Source organism: Triturus cristatus, chromosome 2_2, assembly GCF_964204655.1.
Source record: "Triturus cristatus chromosome 2_2, aTriCri1.1, whole genome shotgun sequence".
Taxonomy (NCBI): Eukaryota; Metazoa; Chordata; class Amphibia; order Caudata; family Salamandridae; genus Triturus; species Triturus cristatus.
The window spans coordinates 779,896,158-779,923,412 of NC_140582.1; the positions used below are offsets into that span (position 1 = coordinate 779,896,158).

General features: G+C 43.5%; 1 protein-coding gene across 4 annotated transcripts in view; it reads left to right on the forward strand.

Moving 5' to 3' along the window:
• Positions 1-27,255, forward strand: part of DLC1 (DLC1 Rho GTPase activating protein) — a 1,452,292-nt gene that overhangs the window by 1,344,983 nt on the left and 80,054 nt on the right. Inside the window, exon 1 of one of the 4 annotated variants that reach the window (XM_085642037.1) lies at positions 24,007-24,361. The exons of 2 other annotated variants lie outside the window; for them this stretch is intronic. In XM_085642037.1, coding sequence (XP_085498163.1) covers positions 24,325-24,361 — 37 coding nt within the window. In that variant the 5' untranslated portion in view covers positions 24,007-24,324. Of the gene's footprint in view, positions 1-24,006; positions 24,362-26,677; positions 26,801-27,255 lie in introns of those variants that run through there. One more of the 4 variants, XM_085642038.1, reaches the window with a different exon arrangement.

Genomic DNA, 27,255 nt, shown 5'->3' on the forward strand with positions numbered 1-27,255 from the left:
TTTATTTAATTTTTTTGACATTTTTATTTGGTATAAGATTTGCAGTTGTAACATTTGCGACATGACACATTAACATGACAGTTCGTTTTGCAATATACATCGTTTTCAACCGTAGACTAACATTATATCGTATATACATCGCAGGCCCATTGGTGAATGCATAGTATTCCCGTTCAGTCATCATCGTCTGATAGTGGTTCTATATCTGGTGGGGTACAGATGCCTCCTCTGAATGTACTCCATTTTCCCCACATCTGCTCCCATTTTTTGGGGCACCCTCTGTGAACATATGTGGCCTTTTCAGCCGCCATGGCCATGTTCATATCCTTGCACCATTCTCCCAGTATTGGGGCAGTTTGCGCTCCCCAAAGTCTAGCAATGTTCCGCTTTGCTATTACCATACCCAGGCTTGGGCCGCGTGGTTCAGGTCTATTGCTTCCCAGATATTCAGGAGACAACGTTTAGGGTCCGGTGGTATAGGCGCTTCACTAACCTGGGTGATTGTACTCATAATTGTCACCCGGTATGTTTTAATTTCTGGGCAGTCCGATAGTATGTGGTAGAAGGTGCCAATTTCGGCACATTTTCGCAGGCAGAGCTGGTCGTTGGCCTTTTCTATCTTGCATAGTGTCACTCTTGTGAAAAAGGTCCTGTGGAGCTCTTTCAATTGTATCAGGCGCAACCGTGAGCATACCACCACCTCTTTTGGGGACTCGAGCGCTTCCTGACAGTCAGTGTCGTCTAGGTCGCCCACATTGGCCTGCCATTTTTCCCGTAGTGTTTGTGTAGGGTCCGGCTGATTATTAACTATTTTACGATACGTTAAGGATATGGCTTTTTTATCCATGTATTCTGTGAGGAGCCTATCCTCCAATGGGGAGGCTTCCGGAAAAACAGTGTCAGGAGGGATGACCGCTTCTAGCGCATGCTTAACCTGCAGGTAAAAGAATATTTCCATGGTTGCCATCTCGTATTGATCTTGTAGTTGTGCAAAGGGAATGACTTTCCCAGTTTTCCAAAGGTCCGCCAACCGTGAAATTCCTATTGCGTCCCATCGCCTAAATCCCTTGCTCTTGCCCAGTTTCCCGGTTTCCCACAGTGGAGTGTGTTGTGTCAATTTACCTATCCAGCACAGGTTTCTCAGTATCACGTACCATAATTAGACGTTATGTGCGGTCGGTCCCAAAAGGTCAGAGTTCCGCTTTTATTATAGAGACTGCGATTGATTAACCCATTCCCAGGGCATGTCTATCTAGCCGATAAGCAGGGTTGGTTTGGGGCGAATGGAGCCATTGGTTTAATGACGGCCAATTGAGAGGCCCAATAATAGGTCTGGACGTTTCGGAGAGCAATGACACCGTCGTACCAGCTTTTTTTTTTTTTAAATAATAATTTTATTAAATTTAAATGTGTCACATTCAGGATATCATTGATATATATTCAAATACAGAAAAATAATAATAAATTGACATATTTCGTGCACAGTGTTGCATTCCGACATTACAGTTCTGTGGTCTTCTTTTTTGACATTTCCATTTCTACCGTTGGTGAAATACATAATTCTCCTCGATATGCATTCCAAGCACCCCATTTTTTGTCCCACCTTTTAAGACAGCCCCTAGATTTGTAGACATCTTTTCAGCAACCATACCTTTGTCCATTTCTGCCACCCATCCTATTGTCAGTGGTCGATCTGCTAACCCCCATTTCTTAGCAATTGCCCTTTTCACCAATGTGTATCCCAGGGTGGCTAATTGTTGCTTTGTGTCTGTTAGGTCAGTTGCATCCCATACATTCAGAATCCCCATTAAAGGTGGAAGAGTGATTTGTTTCCCTAGCGCATCTTGTAGCTTTTCTGTGGCTCTCTCCCACAGGAGTCGGATCTGGGGGCAGTCCCATAGAATGTGATAAAATGTTGCCGATTGGTGACATCCACGCAGACAGAGTGTGTCCTTCCTTGTTCCTATTTTAGCTAGGGTTACTCATGCGAGGTACGTTCTGTGTAAAACCTTTAGTTGAATCAGTCGAAAACGATGATTTATGGCTGCCTCTCTGGGGGACATCAAAGCGGTTTGCCAATCATCATCTTCGATCTGGCCCATATCTGCCTGCCATTTGTTCTTGAGAGTGTGAAAGGGGTCTGGTATGTTGTTACATAGCTTACGGTATGTAAATGAAATGACTTTGGTTGGGATAGGCTCCAATAATAGTCGGTCCTCTAAGGGGGATGAGTCTGGTATAGTTATCAGGTCCGGGAGTGCTGTCTTAAGCGCATGGCGAGTCTGTAAATACCGAAATATCTCTCTGTGTGCCAGTTCGTGCTTTGCTTGTAAGTCTTTAAATGTGAGAAGTTTACCCTTATGTAGGAGATCGCCAATGGTGGAGATTCCGATGGTGTCCCATTTGTCAAACCCTATGTGATGACAGAGCAACCCCAGTTGTTGAAAGGACCACAGTGATGTAGCTTTCGTCAACTCTCCCGTCCATTCAAGACGCTTGGTTGCCTTATGCCAGATGGATATCGTTTGAGCCTCTGGGCCTAAATATCTCCCTTTGCGGGGCTTGGTGTATATGGCTCCAAGATACCCCTCTCGCCCCGTCTGATATCTTTCTAGCTTGTATGCTGGGTTCATCGGGGTACCGTACAGCCATTGATTAACTGCCACCAAATGTGATGCCCAATAATAGAGCCGTTTGTCTGGGAGTGCAATCCCCCCGTCGTAACACCCCTTTGTCAATTTCCCTAAGGCTATTCGTGGCGTACCTCCATCCCACAATAATGGTCGGACCTCCGCCTCAACGCTGTTAAAATAGGAGTCTGGGACATGGTATGGGCAATTCTGCAGGAGATAAAGGAATCGTGGTAGAGCTAGCATTTTAAGTAGGGCCGCTCGACCTAATAGTGACATTGGCAGTGACCTCCAATGTTTGACATCGTCACGAAGTCTATTTAAGGGGACTGCTAAGTTCTTATAAAAATACTGGAATCCTTCACCGGTCATCTAAATTTCACACCCCCTGGGTAACCTAGGTGTGGGACCATGTAGGACGAAAAGTATTGATTTTGCTCAATTAATAGCATATCCCGAGTATTTGCTGAAGTTTGTGAACATGTTTAGCAATCTACGTATCGAGGCATAGGGAGATGCTTAGTAGATCAGGATATCGTCTGCACAATGAAATCCTGTCCTCATTGTCTGCCTCCCATTTTAGGCCCCTGAGAGCCACATCTCGTCTCACCCATGACGCCAGTTGTTCTAATACTAAGCCAAAAAGTAGGGGGGACAGCGGGCAGCCCTGTCTGGTCACTTTGTTCAGCTTAAACGTCCGAAACGTGCGGTTGTTCACCCTCACCTGACCTCGCAACTCAGTGTAATGCAGCCAAACCCAATTTACGAACTGTGGGCCAAACCCCAGGCGGACCAGCACTTCGAAGAGATAGGGCCACTTCATAGAATCAAATGCCATGGAGGCATCCAACGATAGAATCACCGCGTCCTCCTCAATATATTGCTGACGTGCCAGAACATTATGTACCCAGCGAATATTCAGTGCCGTGTTCCGTCCCGGCACAAAGCCGGACTGATCTGCGTGAACCAATGAAGGGCGAACAGCAGTGAGACGGAACGCAAGCAGTTTCGCTAGAATTTTGGCCTCCCCATTTATCAAGGAGATTGGCCTATAAGAGCTACATCTATCCGCCGGTTTCCCGGGTTTGCGGATTACCACTATGGAGGCCAATCTTTGATCTTCAGGCAGAATTCCCTTCTCCAGGCTTTCTGTATACATGTGCTTGAGGTGGGGTGCTATCCGTAAGGCCATTGATTTTAGGAACTCAATTGGAATCCTTCAAGTCGGCTCGGATCAGTGAGAGTTCCACCGATATTGTGCCAATCCGTGTATCCAGTGCTGTGTGTACTTTATGCAAGGTAGATAGAATACCTTGTGATGTGACCTCTGACCCTTCTGGTAAGGCTTCATCCGGTATGCGCATTGCAGGCTGACCCATTGTTTCTGGTTTGGTTTTGGCACAGGTGTACTTGTCCAATTTCATCTGGTGTGCCGCGCGCTGGCCCCGTCCTCCCATTACCGCAATCCTCGAGCCGCATTGTCCTGCAACGATTACGAGGGTGGTGGTACTCACCGCTGCCTGCCTGTGTGGCACACCATCACACGCAGCCTTTCGGGTTTCCCACCACTAGGTAGAGGCGCTGTTGTGTGAGCACAGCAGGCCGAAGACCGCAGGGGTGTCGCACTCAGGTCTCTTGGGAGGCTCAAATTGCAGGCAAGGGTAGTTGCATGATTTTCTTTAATCGAAGTGACTGGTCCACATGTTTCCCTCTCAAGTACACTTCTCTGGTCGCAGGTTCTTTCCCCTTGGTGTAGGAGTCTCTAAGTCCCCTTTAGGTGGCAGTTCATAGATGTAGTCTGGCCCTCCTGGCTCCCACTATTGTGCAAAAAGTGGCTGTGTGTGAAGCTGGGACGCATGTTCAATTACCGCTCCACTGCCTTATTGTTATGCTGCCTCATCAATTCCAAGGTGGCAGATATCACGGGGGGAAGAAAATAAGGCGGGACTGCAATGTCACCTGTGTCGTGTCTCGCCGTGCTGCGACACGTCTCCTACCTCATGTGGTCATGCCTGCGAGGCCGCCCCTGTAGTGGGTCGCTGTTGCTTGGGACCAGCACGCTGCACCGAGACTGTAGTGCTGTGTGGACCGCCAGTCAAATCAGTTCAGGTCACGGGGAGCAGTGGTGTATGCCACTGGATTCATGTGTGATGTGAACCGGACTGCCGCAGCCCCCGTCTCGTGTCGCGCTGGACTGCGACACTTCTTTGGCCTCAGGTAGTTAAAGGATGGCCGTATGCGCCTACGGGGCCGTCTCTGTGCCTGAGCGCCAGCACGCTGCTTCGACGCTGCAGCTCCTGTGTGGGTTGATGGCGGATCAGGGGGGAAGCGTTAGTTTATGCCGCCAGACTCCCCCGCGCCAAATCACGACCTGCAGCACTGCGGGAAAGCCTGCAGTTACCACTCTTCCGGCTGCAGGGGGAGGGGCTTTTGGGATTGATATGAAAATAGATTCTTTCATGCCCAAGTTTGTTCTGAGAGCTTAATAAAGGGCTCTGTGTCCAAAATAAGTTTGGCCAAAGATATTGCCCTAGCCAGTCAAATCTGTGTAATCAGGTAGTGTAGTGCAGGAAAGAAATCCGGGGAATAAACCTTATCCCCATGTAATATGGAATTAGCCCCATGGGATCAGAAGGTTGATCCTATTGCTGATACTGGATTTGTTCCCTTTATGTGTGATTACTGGCATTTGGGACAAAATCTCAAAAAAGGATAGAAGTTGCGAGCTGTGCCAGTTACATATTCAGGATCTTATCCACGTATTATTTGTGTGTCCTGTCTTACAGTTAGTTTGTCGTCATTTTTTAGAGCCTCTGTTTATTAAATATAACATACATTCTACCTTAGAGGCTTGTAAGTTTGTATTATTTCCTTGGTATGAAATAATATGTAACAAGATGTACCTATGTTTTAGATCCTTTTTGAATATCTATTATGGCCATGGGGAAGAACTGGTGGGTGTTTTAAAATACAATTTCAGATCCTCTTAGAACATCTATTAGGGCCCTGGTGTATCATCTGTGGGTGTTTACAACTAATGGAATATTCCATTTTTTAGATCCTCATTTTACCTCTATTAGGGCTGTGGCTCCTTAAAGGTGGGAGTACATATTCAATGTTAAGGTTTGTTTGGAATGCTCTGATGGAATGTGCTGGAAGGTGCTTTTTTTGGCCGTGTTTTTTAGACATGCAATACTGGTACTGTCAACTTTGTGTGTGTATGCTGCTATTCTTTAAGGTTGCATTTATATGAAAGCATTATTTGCACTTTGCATATTGCACTACGCACGTCACACTTTATAAAGGCTTGAAAATGAAGTTATTGAATATGCTCCTTATATGCTATATTTGCTTTTTCATTTTCTCTTGATGCTCATTACCTCCTTTTTGAGGTTGGGAATAAGTGAGCATATAAAGTGCTTCTAGGGTCTGGTGGACTGAAATGTGATTATACATTTTCTATTGCGTTATGCATGATGATATTTTGAAGGAGGTTGCACCGATAGAACTGCAGTTATATATTATATTTTTTGTGCTATGCATGCCGTCACTTTATAAAGGACAGTTAAGGTCATTCTGAAATTATGTAGGTTACAGACTGGAGGTTTTAGACCTCTTAACTGTTCATCTTAATATGTACTATGCCTCATTGTTTTATTATTATTTTATGTTACCATAGGAGTTCTACATCATAATAAATTTGAACCAAATCTGAAGCAAATCAGAGAACAGTAAATAAGAGTGTCCCACTGCCTTACCACCCAAGCACTATCCCACTACATGAATATTAATGCTGCCAACTCAATAATAATAGCATCCTGAGATGGCAGATCAAATTAGCTACAAAAGAAGAGTGAACTGATATGAATAGGTGCAATAAATGAGCAGGCGGAAGAAACCTTGCATCTTGTAAGATTACTTAGTAAATCTTTGAGAACAACGTATTCAGAAATAAAGAAACATGGCTTTGCTTGACAGTGTGCAGCAGAAATATTAGACAGGGAAGTACAGGGTGAGAAAACCGAATTTGAATAAGATGGCCTAACAGAGACCTAGTGAGCATGAAAACCAATAAAGGAACTTTACTAGGTCATAGCAAAATCATTTTGAAAGCAGAAACGCCAGAAAAGTGTACAACAAGTAAAATCAAGTGTAGCAGAATGGAAAGCAGTTACCACATCCAGGTTGTCAATCCAGACAGCACTTTCCTCATGTCTTCACCATGAGTGGCATTGTGTCCTGCTCTGGAGGTACAACTGGAAGTCCAATAGACCATGTATGCATCTGCAAAGGACATGGCAAGTGATCATGTTCAATTGTGCTTCTTCGGTTGCTTGTTCGGAGTTGTAAAGTCTATTAAATATTTAATGGTGTTCTTTTGGAATGTTTTAACATGCACAGTATAGACAGAAGGGAGATCCTGTCAGAGAGCACTGCAGAGAGAAAATCAATCCGGGAATGAGAGTGCAGGAGGGCCCACAGCTTAACAGAGATAACGAATGGACTTGTTGCCTGAAAGTAAGGAACTGGCCCTTGAAACTAGGAAAACAAGTGTTTGATCTGTGAGTAAGAGAGAAAGAGTGGGATTGAATGTGACAGTAAAGCACTACAAGACCATACAAATGGAATAAATGCGCTCTACAAATGCTTTTGGGCAGGTTTCATACTGAAACAATAAAAATAGTCTAATCTGGAGGTGGTACAGATTGGGGACAGTGGCAAAGAGACCTGATAGAGCAACAGAGGGCATCTATGGGATGACAGTGAGCTACCGGGGAAGAAGGGTGCCTATTGCATCATCAATGCAAGAGTCGTCATTCACGGAGAACAAATCATGAACGTGATCAATCCGGTTCTGAAACTAGATAAAGTGATCTGTAGTAGTTCGATTATTTTGACCACTGTGTGCCATACATGCCAGAACAGACTAGTGTCCTTGTCCTTTACTGCTCTGGTGAGCTCTAACCAATTATTACCACATCAATCTCTTTTTGCTAGTGTTAGTATTTTCTTGTATACATTTCTTAACAATCGAATAGTGTCACTATTCTTAGATCTACTTACCTTAATTAGGGTGCCCTTCGATTGTTGTATTCCATATTAGACCAACGTATTTGTTGGAAAGACAAGGATTCACCTTTATTTCCTTTAAATTGTGTGTGTTAACAAAATTATTATGAATGGAGTAATTAATCAATGTTTGTGACAGAAGCTCCATGCCCTTGAACAGGTTTTTATAAAGATTAGATAAAATCTCAGTATGCTGCAGTTGGGTCCCCCCACTTTATAGCATGTCTACTATTTGAAAATGTCAGTTCACTTCCAATCAGCGGATGGAGAGGAGTCACCGTGCATAGCATTGAACCCTTCATAATCAAAGTAAGAGCTTTGTGGTCGCAACCTTGTCTGTCATCAATTACCAGGGCTACCAAAGCCTTAGGTCTAACATGATTTAATCAATCTGACTTGTATAATTGGCTCTGTTCTATCAATCAATCCATTTGTAGAGTGCACTACTCACCCGTGAGGGTCTCAAGGCGCTGGGGGGGGGGGGTGGTGTGGGGGTGCTGCTACTGCTCGAACAGCCAGGTCTTGAGAACTCTCCTGAACGTCAGCAGGTCCTGGGTTTGTCGTAGGCGGAAGGGGAGGGTGTTCCAAGTCTTGGCCGCGAGGTGGGAGAATGATCTGCCGCCGACGATCACTCGTCAGATGCGGGGGACGGTGGCGAGGGCGAGGTCAGCAGAGCGAAGCTGGAGGTTCAGGGTGTAGAAGGTGAGTCGTTCGTTGAGGTACGCTGGTCCGGTGTTGCGGAGTGCTTTGTGAGCGTGGGTGAAGAGCTTGAAGGTGATCCTCTTGTTGACGGGGAACCAGTGCAGGTCTTTCAGGTGGGCTGTGATGTGGCTGTGGCAGGGGATGTCGAGGATGAGGCATGCAGAGGCGTTCTGTATGCGTTGTAGTCGTTTCTGGAGTTTGGCTGAGGTTCCCGTGTAGAGGGCGTTGCCGTAGTCCAGCCTGCTGCAGACGAGGGCCTGGGTGACCGTCCTTCTGGTTCCGGTGGGGATCCATCTGTAGATCTTGCGAAGCATGCGGAGGGTGTTGAAGCAGGAGGAGGAGACGGCGTTGACTTGCTGGGTCATTGACAGCTATGAGTCCAGGATGACCCCCAGGTTGCGTGCGTGGTCAGTGGGCGTCGGTGCAGGTCCCAGTGCGGCCGGCCACCATGAGTCGTCCCAGGCGGAGGGGGTGGATCCGATAATGAGGACCTCCGTCTTGTCCGAGTTCACTTTCAGGCGGCTGCTCTTCATCCATTTGGCGATGGCCTTCATACCTTCGTGGAGGTTGGTTTTGGCGGTGGTGGGGGCCTTGGTGAGGGAGAGGATCAGCTGGGTGTCGTCGGTGTATGAGATGATGTTGAGGTCGTGCGATCGGATGATCTTGGCGAGCGGTGCCATGTAGACGTTGAAGAGTGTCGGACTGAGGTACGATCCTTGGGGTACGTCGCAGATGATCTTGGTGTCTTTAGATCGGAATGGAGGGAGGCGGACATTCTGGGTTCTGCCAGTGAGGAAGGAGGTGGTCCAGTCCAGGGCGAGTACCCCTGTTACAAGACCTAAGTCCCAATGACAACGTGAGTTCATTCACCTGTATGGCGGATGCTGGCCAGCTTTTGTGGGGGGAATTTGTAGCTCAGGAATGGCCCACAATTACTCTTCCACCTCAGTGATGGAGCCTTCAGCATTATTCGGAGGTTCATAAGTGCTGTTAAAATCTCCTACATTAACCAAGGGAGGTCTGTCATTAAGATTTTCAATATATATTACTAAGTGTATCTCAACCAATATTTTCCCTCAGTGTATGGCTATACGCACTAAAGATGTAGCATTTTTTTTCCACAGCAGACGTTCAGCTGAGGCCTAGTATACCATTTGAATCTATCACTCTACAAGATTGATAGTACCAGTCTACTAAAATTAAGCCTAAATTGTTACACCCCCATACAGGCATCCCACTACTGTTGAAAAGTGCATTAACAGTGTAGTTCTTAAAACTAACCCTGTGCAATGAACTCCGCTCCGCTGATGGAGTTTGCGGAGATTTGTTAACTACGCATTCCATGAAAAACACTGAATTCAGGCAAAAACTCTGTTCCTCTACATAGCAGAGTCAGCTACTAAACTGCACACACAAATGCTTTGATAAAGCAACTTTACATGCTAAAAAGCATATAACCAGTTCACAGAGGTGAACTTTGAAAATGAAAAATATCAGGCAATGAGAGAGGTCATGATTTTGGGGTCCCCCCTAACCTAGGGGGAGGACCAAGAAGATGCCTTGGGCACAAATAGCATATCATGCTGAACGATTCAGTGGTGGTCCCACCCTCTTAGGACCACCCCAAGCACAGTTATGGTCAAAAATACAATCCCAACCAAAGGCCCTGCAAAGCATTATGGGACGAGATAAGCAGTGGGCAGTGAATATTATAGTATCCAATATCAAAATAATTCTACAAAGAGCTGCAGTTCAACTAGTCGTTACAAGGTGTCCCTCACGAGTCAAATGCAAAAGCATTGAAATTATTACATCAAGCTGCAGTTCAACTAGTCGTTGCTAGGTGTCACTCAAGCCGAATGCTTTTGCATTTGACTCATGATGAACGCCACTTATGCCCACCCTTACTTAAAACATGAATGGAACATGAGCTTCATGCACCATGTCTCCTAGAAAATGCCAATTTTGAATTGGTCTATGACGTCCCACCATTCTGGACATGCTAACTAAGATTGCACACTGATTATGCTCCATGATGAGAAACTCTTTGTTATAGATTTCCATGACAAAGGATTTACAATGTTGTACTGCTTAAGTACATGCTTGTTATTGAAATCTAAGAGTATTACATCATTTTGAACATGCACTTGACAGACATCACCATTAATAAAAATGTACTTCAAATAAATAACAAAGACATCTGGGTTCCCGTTTTCCCTTTTTAACAAAAGATGTTCCTTTTTGCCTACACTTCCTGTGCCCAGTCATTGTACTCCAGCAAATACCGAATAGTCATCACACAAAGGATGATCTGGATTACTGATGGCATTCCCTTAACACATGATTTTACTTAAATTGGATTGAGCTATTCGCAGTGGGGAATGCAGATCTAAACCCACCAAACCATCAAATTACTTCTCAATTTAGGTACATTGACCAACACAGATCTACTTTTAACATTGCGAGGGGGCAATACACCTTTACATGATGCATCATAATTGTTGGAATTTGGATGGTTTCCCCATTCACGTACTCTCCTCCCTGTATTGGAAATTTGAGTGGAGAGCCAATCTTTATTATTAATTGGGGTAGACAAGCTGCGACTAGGCTTAAATCCCATTGAGCGCCCAGCCTATTACAATTATTGTTTGGGCAGGAAAACCTTGGATCAGAACCTCCAGCACTGTTATGCACATTCTTAATTGCGCGATATCTAGTTTCAGTTTGACAGAAGTGGAGATTTCCATCTGTGCATTTGGTCACAATGAGTATGGATCAACAACCTTTGCGTAGGGCAAACAGCTCTTGTATCATTCATTTGGCCTCTTGTTTAAGCATGTGGTGACCTTTATCTGTGAAATGTTTTTGAGAGAGCAATCCACCCCAAGAACCCATTATTGACCAAATGGCCCCTAAAGGAACTAACGGCTACCTTAATCATTCCCAACTGAAAAACAATGCCAACTGGTCTGACTTCAAACCCTTGACTATCTGACATTGAGGTTTGCTATATAATCACGAAATTAAAGCCATTGGCTCACACTAAGAATCCCCTCCCATCCACGATGGTACAAAATCTCAAACAGATCATTGCCCCGTTCTGGACTCTAATCATCAAAACAACTCTCACCTCAGGCTGTGTACCAGACTCTCTCCAAACTAGGACAAATCACACCCATACTCAAAAACCCCAATGATCTCAACAACCTCAGACCCATCTCCAACCTCCCATTCCTAGCCAAAACTATTGAAAAATGTGTCTTAGAACAACTTAACCATCATATAGGAAAATTCAACCTCCTTGACACCTTCCAATCTGCGGTCAGGAAAAAGACTGTAGCACTGAAATTGCCATGCTCAATATCTCAGATGACATTCACAGATCCTTAGACGATGGAGATGCATGCCTACTTATCCTACATGACTTATCTGTGGCTTTTAATACCATTAATCACCCAGCCTTACTTGAATAACTAAAGATTCGCTTTGGTAATAATGGCACGGTCTTAAAATTCTTCACATCTTATCTACAACACCGACCGCAATAAATCAAAATCAACTCATGTCTATCGAAAATCCACACGTGTCACTCTTGGCATGCCACAGGGCTCAATACTCTCCCCTTTGCTTTTCAATCTCTTCATGGAACCCCCTACTGTCCTCCTGAAGCAGGCAGGGATCAAATGTCACCTCTATGCGGATGACACTCAACTCTATTCAAAAATCAAATCACCCAGTGCACATTCGACACCTCAATGCCAAACTGAGCAAGATACAATCTTGGTACAACTCGAACCACTTGAAGCTAAACCCTAAAAAACACAGAAATAATTCTCTTCTCCCCAAAAGCAACCACCTACCAATCCACGAATGGCTCAGCGACCTGAATGCATTAAATTGTTCTCTCACTCTTTCCAACTCTGCAAAGTCCCTAGGCTTCATCCTGGACAACAACATGTCAATGAAAGATCACATTACAAATTCAGTCAAAGGAGCACTTTACACACTAAAACACCTCAGAAAATTAAACCATCCATTCCCTCTGATGATTTCAAGATTGGTGTGCAATCTCTTGTCCTTTCCAAACTGGAATATGGTAATGCCATCCCCAGAGAGATGCCAAAAACTCCCCTAGCCCCCCTTAGATCAGTTCTTAACATGGCAGCCAGGCTCATAACAGATGTTAAACGGTTGGAACACATCACTCCTGTCCTCAAGATCTTCAACTGGCTTCCCATCAAAGGAAGATGTACTTACAAGACTGCCTGCATCACCCACAAAGCCCTTCTCTCATATTCCCCTAACTACTTATATAACAGGCTCATGAAAACTGGGAGAACCAGATCCTTGAGAAGCTCCAACGCACTTTTTCTCCTACTTCCCAAACTAAAAAAGACATCAACCAAGACTCACTCTTTTTCTGGAAATCCTCCCAGCATATGGAACTCTTGACCTAGCGATCTACGCTGCAACTCCTCCTTTCCTTGCTTCAAAAGAGACCTGAAAGTCCTCCTCCTCAACAAATACTTTAACTCTTCAGCTTACTGAACTTTGTTAATTATCTCTTGTTACAGGACAAGACCCTTTATCATAGTCAGTTGTTTGTTTGCTTCTGCCGTCTATTGATCCTCTCTTCCTTAACACATGCTATACTTTTGACCGCATTTCGGCTTCCACGCTCACTGCCTAACAAATTTTCTTTGTTTATCTTTGGTGTGTACTAGAATCTTTTGAGCCTCGCTTCATACGGTATTGAGTTCTTGATTTACTGTATTCTTCACAAACATGTTTAGCACTCTGAAACCTTCGGGTCTAGCTAGATCTATATAATTTTAAAAAAATGAATTGGCAGTCTAGCTAACCAAATCCAACAATGAAATGGCATTTGTGATGGTAAAGAGATTTATGTTGTGTGTAGGCAACATCTTCCATTAAATAATACAACTGAAGACTCATAGCAGGCAGGTTCCAATGAGAGGAGAGCCCACTGTCCAAGGAGAAAGCTGCTTTACCTGTAATGTTTCCCTTATTATGAAAAGTGACAAGTACAACACCCAGCACCCTATCTCGAGACTGGTCAAGTACAAATAGTGTTGGCAATGCTTGGCGCTCAGTTTCGAGGATGTGACACTACATAGAGAAGACAAGGAAAGAAAATCAGTGTCAGGTGTGAGTTTTGATACCCACACCTGCCATCCCTCTCATCTCTCTAGGCTTGATCACCTGCCTCTGTCTTTGAAACGAACAGATTGATATATATCAGCTTCCTGCTTCCAAAGGGTAACCGTACCCAAAATGAAAAAGCACTCTCGGGGTCAATTCCGTCGGTTTTGGGTACAGTTACCCTTTGGAAGCAGGAAGCTGAGATTTTTCGCGGTTCCACCCCCGCGATTCCAGAACCCGTCTGTGAGTGCACCGACTGGGTGTTCGGAAGCTGAAATATATATAAACATACAGAGGCCAGCTTCTGAGAGCAGAAGTGTTCAAGGTGATCATGCATTTATCTTAGCATTCTAGGTAGTTCCAGCATTACAGGATCACTCAAATGGGGTCCATTTATGGACAAAAACGATAAAAGCAAAGAGCTAGTGTTCCAAATAAACATATATTTAAATCTACAGCCAAACATATGGCTAGTAGCTTAGGTTTTGAAAATGGTTGTGAAATTAACAACAGGGTAAACCCTACAAGACAGATTTGCGTATATTATGTAATTTGTTACTATTACCATGAATGTGGCATTACAAATGCTCAGAGGTATGCTATTTTAAGCCAAACACAGCATATTGGTATCAAGAGCTACTTATTTAAAGTAATTTGAAGTGATTCTCAAGCATATTTGAGATTTAAAAAATAAACACTGGGCAATGCATGGAATCATTTGCACAATATGTGTTATTAAATATGTCATGCCAACATGAGTTCACAAACATTCGAAAACAGTATCCATACCACGTGGACCCAAGATCAAATTATGTTTTATAAGGTAAAAGAGTCTGTAAAAATTACCTTATTTGCCTGATACAATATCTCGATTGGTGTACAGAATTTGCAATCAATGTATGTCCATTTTTTAAAATAATAAGATGTGAAGGGCAGGCAGATGTGTTTATTTAAGGAGTGTACAATATAGTTTATTTTCTTTTACTTACAACGTTTTGTTTAACACACACAAGACCTGAGGCAGCAGCGCTTTATTCAAAGCCCTTGTATTACAATCATACATTGCAAACAAAAAGTAAACATCAGGAAGTCACACAAAGTGGGTGTGAAGTGGCTGCAAAGTGTGAACCAGAAGACCACCCCACTCTTTACATCCAAAATAAATGGCGTGTAAAAGTAGGAAAAGGCCTACAGAGAAATCAAGGTAAATATATCTGGAAAATTTAGGTATAACGATTATTCTATGGCTGTGAGGGTAACTAACAAACAGTGGTACTACTTTTCGCATCAATGGTATTTAACTGATTAAATGGATAGCAGCAAAGTAACATAAGGGGTTAAGCTGTCATGTTGGAAACAGGGTTAGCAGTGTAGAAGAATGTTAAATTTACCAATGTGGCGTATGGTATGTCAGTGCCCCATAAAGGGTAGAAAGTGTTATATAAATGCATTCCGTACAACAAAACACATCATCAACTATTTCAACTTCCAATATCCTGTATTTCTTTCCCCCATCTTTAAACATCGGTTTGTGGACACCCCTTCTGGAAAATGGCAATAGGATTGCAGAAACATTTGGCTGCACTTATGTAGTTAAATGACATTTCTTTTGATTACTTTCCAGTGCAAGGATGAACAATTTCTGCTCAGTGCAGAAAGTTAGAGTTAATCTGTTTTGTCAACGCACAATGACTTAACACCTCTACATAACGAAGAGCTTCTTTCCAGGTAAATAAAAAAGAAACTATGAATAATACCACAAGTGATATCAGCATGGACTACAGTCCTCAAGAGAACATGTGAACGTTTCGTAGGTTGTCCGTCTTCTCTGTTTGTGCCATTTCTAACAAATAAATACTGGTCTCACTTTAAAAAAAAAATGACACTTTTGTGTGGAATCAGATATTTAAAAGGCTTGTATATGTCGTTCCCCAGGCTGTGTTTAAACACTGGTGTCTTACTGCAAAGACGAAAATAGTAAGTTTGTCTCTATCTTGGGGGAAAATGCTAGGCACTTTCTTCTCGCCACATTGGCTATCAGTTTAAGAACTAAAGGGATTCATATAGAATATGTCACTTTTGAGAAGGTGAAAGGTGTTAACTCATTCCTGTGTCTTGGAATAAACACTCTATAACGTTTGTGCATCACATTGGGTGGCGTAAACTCTGGATGTTCAGTGGACAAACTGATTTTTGAATTGCGCACCACCTGCAAATATCCAGGGATAACAATGAGACTAGACCTTGGTTAAGAGACACTGCACACGGAAGGTGTAAGGAACAGCTCCACCTATGGTTCTACAAGGGTACTGCGAGCAGTTATAGGCTGAGTTATGTACCCAGGGTTTACTGGGCAACGTCCCCCACTGCAGGAAAAGGTGTAGCTTTTTAGTGAAATTTGTAGCAAATTGTGCTGTAAATTGCAGCATTTAGCCATACAGTTTTTTAAAAAAAAATACTCGGTGGGAGAACCACCCGTAATCCTCCTACACAGTTTCGGGCATAATCGCATTGCTCAGATATATTCACTTATTGAGTAAACGTGGGAGTATTTTATTTCTTCTGGCAGCTCCCCTACGACTGACTGTTGGTGGAAGCTAATACAAAGTCATGTAGTATAGGGGATTGCCTATTCTGGTCTGTCTCCCCTGCAAGATAGAGAGGCCATTGTGCGAGGCTGCACTGGTGAGATGAGATAGAAGAACTCTGCCGCATAGTTCTTCTCTCTGACATTCTGCAGGTTGTCTGCTGTACTTTTAGTTCTGGGACTACCAAGCCCCTTTGTCCCCATGACCTGATAGTTTGTCTCCTGCAGTTTTATGCTGCTTGGCTTCCTGGTAGGAGCCCAGTGGCACTGTTGAAACTGCAACCTCCCCATTTGCTGTTGCTCCCTACTGACGGACCTTCCCATTTTCCGAAGACTGTGGTTGCATTTTTCAGAAGTTGTGATCCCCCTACCATTCGAGATGCAGATTGACAAGTGCATCACCCAACTTCAGCAGACCCCTGAAGCTAACAAACCTGACACATTGACAGTGTCTTTCTGGATCACAAGTCCACAATTGCAATGGTAATCACTGACACATGTAAGGCTAGACAATTCAATGCTCGCATAACTCTTTAAAACAGATTAAATTGATCCAAGTAACAGTGTCCAGGCTTTGATAGGTCATTGGAACATGCAGGGTTCCCAGGACACCGACAATTCTATTGCTAACATGTCAGTAAAGTGTATCCACGGGTCCAATTAGAATAATTGTAATTGTGCAGCTACCATATTATTACTGTGCTATTGAATAACTCAACGTTCACAGATGACAAATGCAGTGTTCTGCATCCCAGTAAGGCAGTTTCAGCCTTACATCCTTCCGAGGTTCATAAATGTAGTACCATAAATTAGGTTATAATAACTTCTGTTATTTACAGAGCTAAGAAATGACTGTAAAGTGGTATCAAGATCTATATAAAAACAAGTTGTTATATTATTATTATGAGTTGTGTTATAGTTGCAAATTAAAGCCTCACCTCTTTTTGTAAAAGATGAAACTGTGTCTGGTTGATCTATTAAAAAATATCTACAGACAACCTAACCTGAGCATCTAATCCTACTCTACTCTGGAAGATTAAGTGCCTGATTTAGAGTTTGGTGTATAGGTTACTCTGCCACAACATGATGGATATCCTGCCTGCCCCATTACAAATGCCACAAGATACAATACACTTAAAATAAGCGGATGGGATATCTGTCACATTTGTGACAGTGTAACCCATCCGCCAAACTCTAAGTCAGGCCCTAAGTCTTTACTGTTTGATCAAGCTACCTCTGAAAGTCAATATCAATAAAAGGGGGAAATATATTTAGTGAACTTACAGTGGCATCTGAATCTTGAGGTTCGAGAGACAACATGCAATACTTGTTACAAGAAATGCCTTGGACCTTCTAGCACCCAGTCAACTACTTTGACATGCGGTATCAGCAGTATTGCGTTGATTTCACCAAATGTACCAGCTAGGTTTCACATACAGTAAAAAGCTACACCTGTAAGTCAGTACAGCTACTGCTATTTCCGCTGACCACCAGCAACATCCTAATTGTAGTCCAATTATATTTTTTCAGAACTGCAGTTCGTCTGCAACAGAGTTTTGTATATTTTAGAGTCCATCCATCATGTATTGTGGAATGCAACTGTAAAGTGTGTCGACATAGTTAGAGAACTCATGTCAGGAGCATCGTGGTCCTTCGTTACTTAGGTATGAGAGGGTTTTTTTCAGGAGTCTCAGTTGGTAAATACATATTTACACTGAGGAGTCCATTAACGAACCCAACCAGGACTTTTGCTCAGGAGGCAAAACTGTCTGGCCATTTGAACTAAAAGGGAGATTGTGTGGGGTGGTTCAGGAGTATGTTTCTGGGGCGTGGGTTTGGACCTCTTTGGTTTCTGCCCACAATGGGCCAATCATTTCTTGAGGATGTCCTTCCAATTTATTTTGGTTTTGTCATCATATTTTGAGGAGTCCGACAACGTCCATGAAGTAATCGTGTGGAGGTTATAAGAAATGGCGGGGAGATCGCAGCCTGCAGATTCCTAATTGTCTTCTGGAACTTTGCCAAAGAATAAGGAACCAAATGTGACCTGTATGATCTGTAGCAGTCGAGAAGGGAAACCATGAGCCCGGTCGTAGCAATGATTCTGTCCATGGCGGTGTTATGGGGTATGTAAGGGAGCCATACAATTTAGACTGGTAGAAAAGGGGTGGGGGTGTGTAGTGATATCTCTTTAATAGATCTTTGTGTGTAGAGCGTTCTGTATTCTTTATTCTGTTCGTGTAAGTTAGAATACTGGGGAATCAGTTACGGTGTAGCTAAGGACGTGCCATCACCTACTTGCCTGTGCTGTCCCGAGGTTGCCAATAAAGCATTTGAATACTTTCCAATAGTATTTGTATTCATTACAAACTTGGCGACGATGACTGGCAACCTCGAAGAATCCACGCAAAAGTAATTATCGGATTTATCTACACTCAAGAGGTCAAGGCCAGCCTCGCTGTTGAAGAATCCAAGGCATCGCGTATTTGATTTTATCATAGTTTACGACTTCCTTTGGTGAGCGGACGATCGTGGACTCAAAAAGGTGTTGTTTTTTTTTAAAAGAAATACCTGTGCAATTCATCCCGTCGTCAAACGCTCGATTGCTGGCAGTTAAGTGCTCTCACACGCGTTGTTTACTTTCAATGCTGCGGAGCCTCGAGCTGCCTTCCCTATGCGCTGCTGTCTCACCGGAGTTCTGTTCCTCGCATCACTAGGGTACGTGACTTAGCACTTTAACGTCATCACGCTGGTCATGACCCTGACGTGACGCCATCTTGGAAATTGACTCTTCGTCAATTTCAAGTCATCGTAATTACAGAACTTCGCCGGAAAGGAAGCATTTTAAATAAAAAAGAAAAAGGAGTATATTGGAAGCGTTATTTACCATTTAAAAAAAAAAGAAGATATCTCAACTGGACAGTGAGTATTTTATCATTTTTTTCCCTGCTTTTCACTCTTTTAAACATTAAGAATGACCACCCCAGCAGCATCCTCTCAAAGAGAGATAGTTCCACACAGTGAATCTGCTCTACATCTTTCTACACCTAAAGAATTTCTGTCTTCTCCTGGTGAGCCTATCATTCAGTGGAAAGACTATTTTCTTAACTATATTTCTAATCTCCAAGATTGTAGTGGAACTTATTCACCTGAAAGGAAAAAAAGGCTTTTAATGTACTGTCTGGGTCCAGAAGGTCTTCGTGTTTTTGGAGAATTGCAGCAAAAAGAAAGATCCGGTGATATTGACGTATTTAAAGCTGCCTTATTGGATTTAGATGAACACTATTCACCCACAGTGTGTGTTGCTGTTATGCGTCGCGCTTTTTGCCAAAGGAAACAGGAAAAACATGAATCCGTCGAGGATTATGTATCTGCCTTACGCAAACTTTCCATTACATGTAAATTTGGTAATTTCAATGAGGAACTCATAAGAGACCAAATAGTTATGTATGCAAAGAACAAGGCTATACAAGATAAGATTGTGGGTAGAGGGTGATTCAAGTTTAAAAGAAATTATCTCTATTGTTAAAAAAGCAGAACTATCAGAACGTTGTGCAAAAGCCACACTTTCTTCTGAAAAAAAAAGAAAGTAGCGAATCTGTTAACAAAATTTCCGAAGGTCCTAACAAATCTTATCAAACACACAAAAAGAAGATTGATAAAAATGATTTAAAAAAAGAATGGCAATTCTTTTAGAAATAAGCAGCAGCAGTATTCTTGTTACCGTTGTGGTAGCACTTCACATTCTGCACAGTATTACAAGTGCCCTGCACGTACTGCCAAATGTTTAGAGTGCGGATTAATTGGTCATTTTGCCAAAGCCTGTAGGCGTAAAACATACAAGAAAAACAAGAAAGTTGCATGTGTGAGAGAGAGTGATACTGAGAAATCTTCCACAGCCGATAGTGAAGATGATGTCAAACTCAAGTGTGATAAAAAAAAGAAAGTAGTCCTGAAAATATCAGGTGAAATAGGAGACAGTAAACCTTTATGTTGGGTTTCCTTTGGAGGTGTTTCCTTACAGGTCGCAGCAGATTCTGGCTCACCCTACACGATCACTGCTGAGAATGTATGGGTACACCATTTTTGTTCCACCATTGGAAATCATCTAGAATCACCTGATATTAATCCAGAAAGCTATACTGGTGAGAAAATTGACATTATTGGTTTCAGACAGTTGGTTTTCAGATTCAAAGGCAGATCTCCCTTGTGCAAATTATAAGTAGCCAAGGATGGACCATCCGTCCTAGGATGTAAAGACCAACGTAAATTAGACATTATTTTAAACCCAAATAGTCCGGAACAAGTCTTAGTGGCTTGTGATTCTGAGGATACTAAGAAATGGGTATTAGAAGAATTTCCTAATGTCTTTAACAACAAAGTGGGGAAGTTAAAAGGTTTTTCCCATTACATTAAATTGAAACTAAATGCTATGCCGAAAATTCATAAAACACGGAACATCCCATTTATTGTGCGAGACGAAGTAAAATAGGAGTTAGATAAGCTTTTGAGTGCTCACATCATCGAACCCATAAAATCATCTGAATGGATATCCCCGTTGGTTGTCGCGAGACAAGCCAACGGCAAGGTACGATTATGTGTGGACTCAAGAGGACTGAATAACAACATTATTGTGGATCAGTTTCCGTTACCTCGCATTGATGAAATGCTGTCTTTGACCAGGGATGCAAAGTGGTTCTCTACACTAGATCTGTCATCAGCATACCATCAAATCATGTTAGATCCTAATTGTAAACACTTGACAGCATTCGGTACCCCTTTTGGGTGTTTCCAATTCCGCCGAATGCCGTTTGGATTGGCATCAGCGGCAGCTGTGTTTAAAAGGCTCATGACACAGTTGTTAGGTCACATTCAAAATGTAGTATTTTTTCAGGACGATATATTAATCAGGGGGAAGTCCAAGAAGCACCATGATGAAATCTTAAGGAATGTCCTACAGGTGCTTGAAGAAAAGGGTCTAACAGGTGAGATTAGTAAGTGCAAATTTGCTGAATCAAGTGTAACATATCTGGGCAATGTTATATGTCGAGATGGCATCAAACCTAAAAGCAAACTCGCAAAGCAATGAGAAGGGGAGTGAGGATGTTATAGGTTTTGCTTTTAGATCCTGGTCTCCCTCAGAGGATAAATACTCGGTTATAGAAAGGGAAACTTTGGCGTGTGTATGGGCTTTAGAGCACTTTGGGAAGTTTATTTGGGGAAGAGAATTCACTGTAAAAACAGATCATAAACCGTTAACAAAAGTATTAACAACAGAAGGATTATCAAGAGCTTCAGCCAGGATCGCAAGACTTTCCATGCGATTACAAGATTTTATTTATAAAGTGCAGTACGTCCGGGCAGAATGAATGTTACTGCTGATTTTCTAAGTAGATTGTCATTACCTCTCACAGAGATTGATTCCAGTTCTTGGAATGATGTATGTGTTGCTGGAATTTTTGTGGATGAAAAGTGCCAAGGTTTGCAAGAAAAAGAATGGATTGAGGCGCAAGCGAACTACACTGTTTTAGAAAAAGTGAAGCATTGTGTAGAACATGGTTGGGAAGGGTGCAACAAACCTGACTTTCTTGGTGAACTCAAAGCATTCTGGGAAGTGAGAAATGAGCTAGGCATTGAAGGGTTATTTTTAGTAAGAGGAGAAAGAATTATTCCACCCTCTATACTAAGAAATAAAATACTGGCTCTTTGTCATGAAGGTCATAAAGGTATTGCACGTACCAAACGGAGTGTTAAGTCACTGTATTGGTGGCCCAAAGTTGACATTGAAACTGAACGTTTTGTTAGATCTTGCGTAGAGTTGGTTTCAGCTGACAAGTCACAGAAAACCTTGAATCCTCCATCAAGTCCCTTAGTTTGTCCAAATTTACCATGGGAAGATTTAGCTGTAGATTTAATGGGGCCTGTATTATGGACTGATGGTTCACAGAAATACATCATTGTTTTGATGGATTTATTTTCATAATGGCTTGAACTCGAAATAGTTACAAAGATAGACACTCGCTCTGTTATCAAATTTCTTGAAAACATCTTTTTGAGAGAGGGTTTTCCTAAATCCTTACTCACGGACAAGGGTGTTCAGTTTAAATCTCTGGAAATTAAAAAATGTATGGATTATGCCGGAATTGAGCAAAAGTTCACTGCCTTATACCATCCTAGCGGAAATGCGGTGGTTGAGAGGATGAATAGAGTTATTAAAGGTATTGTACAGCTTTCCACGAACAATAAGAGAGATTTAAATACAGAACTAATGAAAATGATGTGGTCATAGAGTCACTGTACATGATTCTATTGGTAATAGTCCTTTTGTCATTATGAGAGGTAGGATTCCCCATTTCAAAGTTAATACAGGTTGGATGAACGAAGGAGGAAAAATTGATTGGGACATCAGTGACATTAGAGATTGTATTAATAAAACTCAACAGAAGAACAACATTTATTTTGATAGCAAATATGGAGTCAAGGATGTAAATATTCATGTTGGATAATGGGTAAAAGTGAAATCCAGTAGAAAGGTTGTGAAAGGTGAAAATAGATTCAGCGAACCAAAAAAAATTGTTAAAGTAAACAGAAACACGGTCCAACTTGAAGATGAATCCATTTACCATATGAGTAAATTAGCCATTGTCAAAATGTATGATGATAAAGAAAAAAAATCACTGTACTAAAACTGACTCAGAGACTAACAGGTACTGGTGGATCACCATTGATCATGATAACATTGTCAATGTACCTGTCCCCAATGAAGAAGTACATGTATCTAATGGCACTGAATCTAGTCATAAATCAGATTCTTGTGATGATAATACAATTTCCATTTTACCTACAAACCAAAATTGCTCAGATAAAATTAGCGGTTTTGGTAGAAAAATTACTAAACCCAAGAAACTCAAGGATTATGTTTGTACTACGTATATTTGATTTATTTTTATGTATCTTATTTTGTTTTCTTGTTTTTTTTTTGTTTCTTTATATAGAGCGGATAAGAGTATTGTTTAAATAAAGAAGGGGGATATGTAGTGATATCTCTTTAATCGATCTTTGTTTGTAGAGCGTTCTGTAGTCTTTATTCTGTTCATGTAAGTTAGAATACTGGGGAATCAGTTATGGTGTAGCTGAGGACGTGCCATCACCTACTTGCCTGTGCTGGCCCGAGGTTGCCAATAAAGCATTTGTATACTTAATTCCAATAGTATTTGTATTCATTACAGGGTGACAGAAAGAAATTGGGAATGAGAAAAAACAATTGAAAAAATGTGAGTGAATTAAATATGAGAAATTGTGAAATGGGGATAATGAGAATACAAAGAGAGTTACTTGAAAAAAATGAGAAACACAAATATTGAATTGCGGTGATGGACTGCCAATGATGGAAGAAATGAACCGCACAAAAAAAGAATGAGATAAAACAACTGAGAGAATGAATACGAATGAAATGGAGAAAAAAAAAGGAACAGAAAAGAAAAATAAGCATTTGAAGCTGTACGGGAAAATGAGAAAACGAGTTAACTGGGGAAGCGAGGAAAGAAATTAAAGAAAGCGAGATTCCATGTTGCACAGTAACAGAGATGCGAAGAAAGTATGGAGAAAGGACGCAGGAAAGCCCATGTAGGAGAATGAGAAACCTTTCCAGTCTCCTTTGATGTTGTGGTGTGCGAGGGAGGTGATGCTGTGTACCCTGTCTTTGGGGCCGCTGTGCTCCAGCCGCGGCCCGCTAGTGGTTTCAGTGGGTGGCTGCGCCTGAGGGCGGTGCTCCTTTCTCCCTCGTACAGCTGAAGTCTCTATGTGGGAGTGACTGCGCAGGGGGCGTCTCCTGAGCTCACTCTGGGAACAGGGAGGGCTTTTCAAACCCGGGCCGCCCCTGTGAGCGCAGAGAGCCGGAGATTGAATCGACTCGTGAAGTGGAGCACAGAGCCTGACGGAGCAGCGGAAATTGGGACCCAGGCATTGCAGCTCAGCGGGGTCCGGCGCCTTGTGCTATCCAAGAGAGATTACCGTGTCTCAAGAAGGATTACCCGTACTGAGACGCACTGCCTGTGGGGGACTGAGGGACCCGAGGATCAGGAGGTGGAAGAGGCGCACACGGACATGAGCGCCCGGGTAGGAGACACCTGGTGTCCCCCCGTACGGACCAGTAGAGCGCGCTGAGCGCCCATGTGCCGAGAGAAGCAGGAGACCATGATCCTCACACGTAAGTCCGCGCGCCACTGCTGCGTCCTGCCAGCGGCGGATCTGCGTGAGGGCGCATGCAGCGATGGGTCAGCGTGAGGCGCAAGCAGCTGCGCACCGGGGAACGGCACGCTGGCCGAGGGTGCCTGGGCGCTCGCGCCTCCTACTGTGGTGACTGAAAACCTAAGCCGTAAGCAACATATAGAAAACCTACACTCTGAAACAAAAAGCGACAGACTCCCATCTACCCAGTGGATATTGCAGCGTGATAACCAGTGCAGTGCCACTGCCTGCCCGTAGCAGTCTCTGCACAGCTGACAGACTCGCTCCGATCAGTAGGGGTTGCGGGCTTGGTGCGAAGCCCGCCGGATGGTACCGGAGAGGTTTCACAACCAAATTAGAATGAATGGCTGCGGGGGTTGGGATCACACAGGGCAATTGTTTGCCACTAATGTACTGTCTGGGGGAGGGGTGATCTGGAGCCTCACTGTGCAGCTGGGCTGCTGTTGGTCTGCCCATTGGTTTTGTCTGTGGCACGTACAGCAGAGAGCGCTCAGTATATCTCACCCACTGCGCTGCCTGAACGACTGCTGCCCTGCAGGGATCCCACCGCTGTACCCACAAATGCATTCTTTACTGAGTCCCTTCTCCTTAAATCATGCCTCGTTGCTGAATCCCAGTTTCGGGGTGAGGCAAGCCTCTCCCATGTTGCTATGTGAGTGCAGGATGGCAGAGGATGCAATATTTCGCCCACCCTGTCCCCACTAAGCATTGCTTTCCCTTTGACCCCTTAATGCGCTGATAACATGAAAGCTCTAGGCAGACTTGCTAAAATAAATAAACCCAACCTTCCTCGGTTAGCTCACTGAAGTCCCTGGTGCAGAGGGGGTAAACACAAACAACAGTTGGGGTTAATGTGAGCATTCAGTACTTCGTTCGTTCCCGTGTATAATTTTGTACAGGTAGCGTTCCCGTCAGAATCGTGCGAAATCGTTGCATGCAGCATGTTTAGATTTTACTAGTGAAGCTTTTAAGGGTCTGTATGTTTTTGAAGGCGTGTAATGATGAGCAATGGAGCACCTAGAGGTGATACTGTGTGCGTGTTGTGAGTTATTCACAAGAGGAGCGACTTGTTTGAATTAAAGGAGTTGTACTCAAGATGTGGAAAACCGCTTAATAAGGTTTTGCAGTGCGAAAGAAGGTGGTGGTGTGTTTTCAAGACGTGCATACAAAAGCAAACTGAAAGAGAAAGGGACATTTTATTTAGTTTAGTTATTGTTTCATATAGCGCCACCTCGATCCTTATCAGGGCTGCCAGATCCAAACCCATTATGCTCTACTCTGAGGATTTAGACTAACAGTATTACCTTGCAGCATTCACCGATGTGGGGTCGAACATTCAAGGTCTCAAACCAAATGTGCAGTAATTAAATTAGCATTCCGGGTCTTCTCTGAAAGCCTCCCAGTTATCGAGCAAGTCGTTGACAGTCAACATTTGGTCTTAGCACCACCTCTTCCCCGCGCCCACAGTTGACGTTTTATATGCTCAACAGGGTAGGACAGGCTCCCCCTCGACCAAGTTTCCCCCCTGCTGGTTTCAGCTGATTACTTTGACAGCCCACCAGCTCCTGGCCGCAAAAATAGTGCATACACTCCGTGGTTGCAATCGAGGCACACTGGTTCCCCAAGCGCCATCGTTTTTCCCTCACTACTCCAGCGAGTCATTTCAATGGTACATGAATGAATGTATGGCGTATTTGAATAGTCAGTGGGTTCCCTAGGGGCATGCGTGTTCACTCACAAAGGCAGCCTATTGAACTGTAGGTGCGTGCGTAATTTTATGTTCTACTGACATTAAGTATCCGACATTCTTCGCTGTTTGTCAAATGGCTAATAACGTGCAACCTTTTAGCAAGGACGTGGTTACTATGGAAAGACATTTTCATTGCCGTCTTCTGGAGCGAGGGGATGCCGGGTGAAGCCATCTTTCCTCGAGAGGAGCTTCCGCTGAAAATAGCAGATGTAGTGCCTGCATGTTGGCTTTGGGTGCTACATAAATGACACTTTATTAAGTTTTCTTCCAGAGCGCCCTTCCATACCCGCAGCCCAGGGCGCCCGTCCCTCCCTCCCTTCCCCGGGCTGTGCATTCCAGCAGCTGGAGGGCTGAGCTTGGCCGCAGGGCCCGCCGCCCGCGTGTGGGATGTGCGCAGTGACTCACAGGAAACGCTGAATTTTTACTCGGCTCCTGGGTGAGGCGGTCTTTGTGCCTTCCTCGTCCTTAGGAGTCCTGCACATTGATGCGAAGGTTGTGTTTATAGTGCGTGGCGCACCGTGCTTCCGGTGTGGGCAGGAAGAGAACACAAAGGACCCTGCACAATTCAAGAACGTGGTGCTGTTATTTATAGCCAGAGCTAGACGTGGAAGAGAGGGACAAATTGTATGTCATTTCGCGGTTCTCTAGGTAAAGTGGTAGGACTTTTTTTAATGTTTGTTTCTTTTCTTCTATTGGGGACCCTTTACAGTCTGCAGAAAAAAACGGTACTGCATGTTTTTATCCACGGTTAGGAAGAGTGGTTGTATCTGAGCTCGGCTGCTGGCGGGGCTGAAATGACCCAAATCGCTTTTTGGGGGTAAAAACTGGGAGGGACTGCTAGTCGTTTCTTTGAAGTGATCAGTAATTAGCCTGCTGACTTCGAGGAGCCAAATGACCCACCCCCTGGGCCGGGTTGCCCTCCAAAGCCCTGATGGCACGGCTGCTGCCTTTGATGAGCCACCATCCCCTGCTGGCGAAAAACAGCTTCTGGGCATCTTAAACAAGCAGAAAAACAAATAATGTCCGAGTGATCAGACTGACCTAAAGACCCTCCACTGCTTAAAGCAGGACTTGGGCTGCATTTGCGAAGACTATTACTGGCT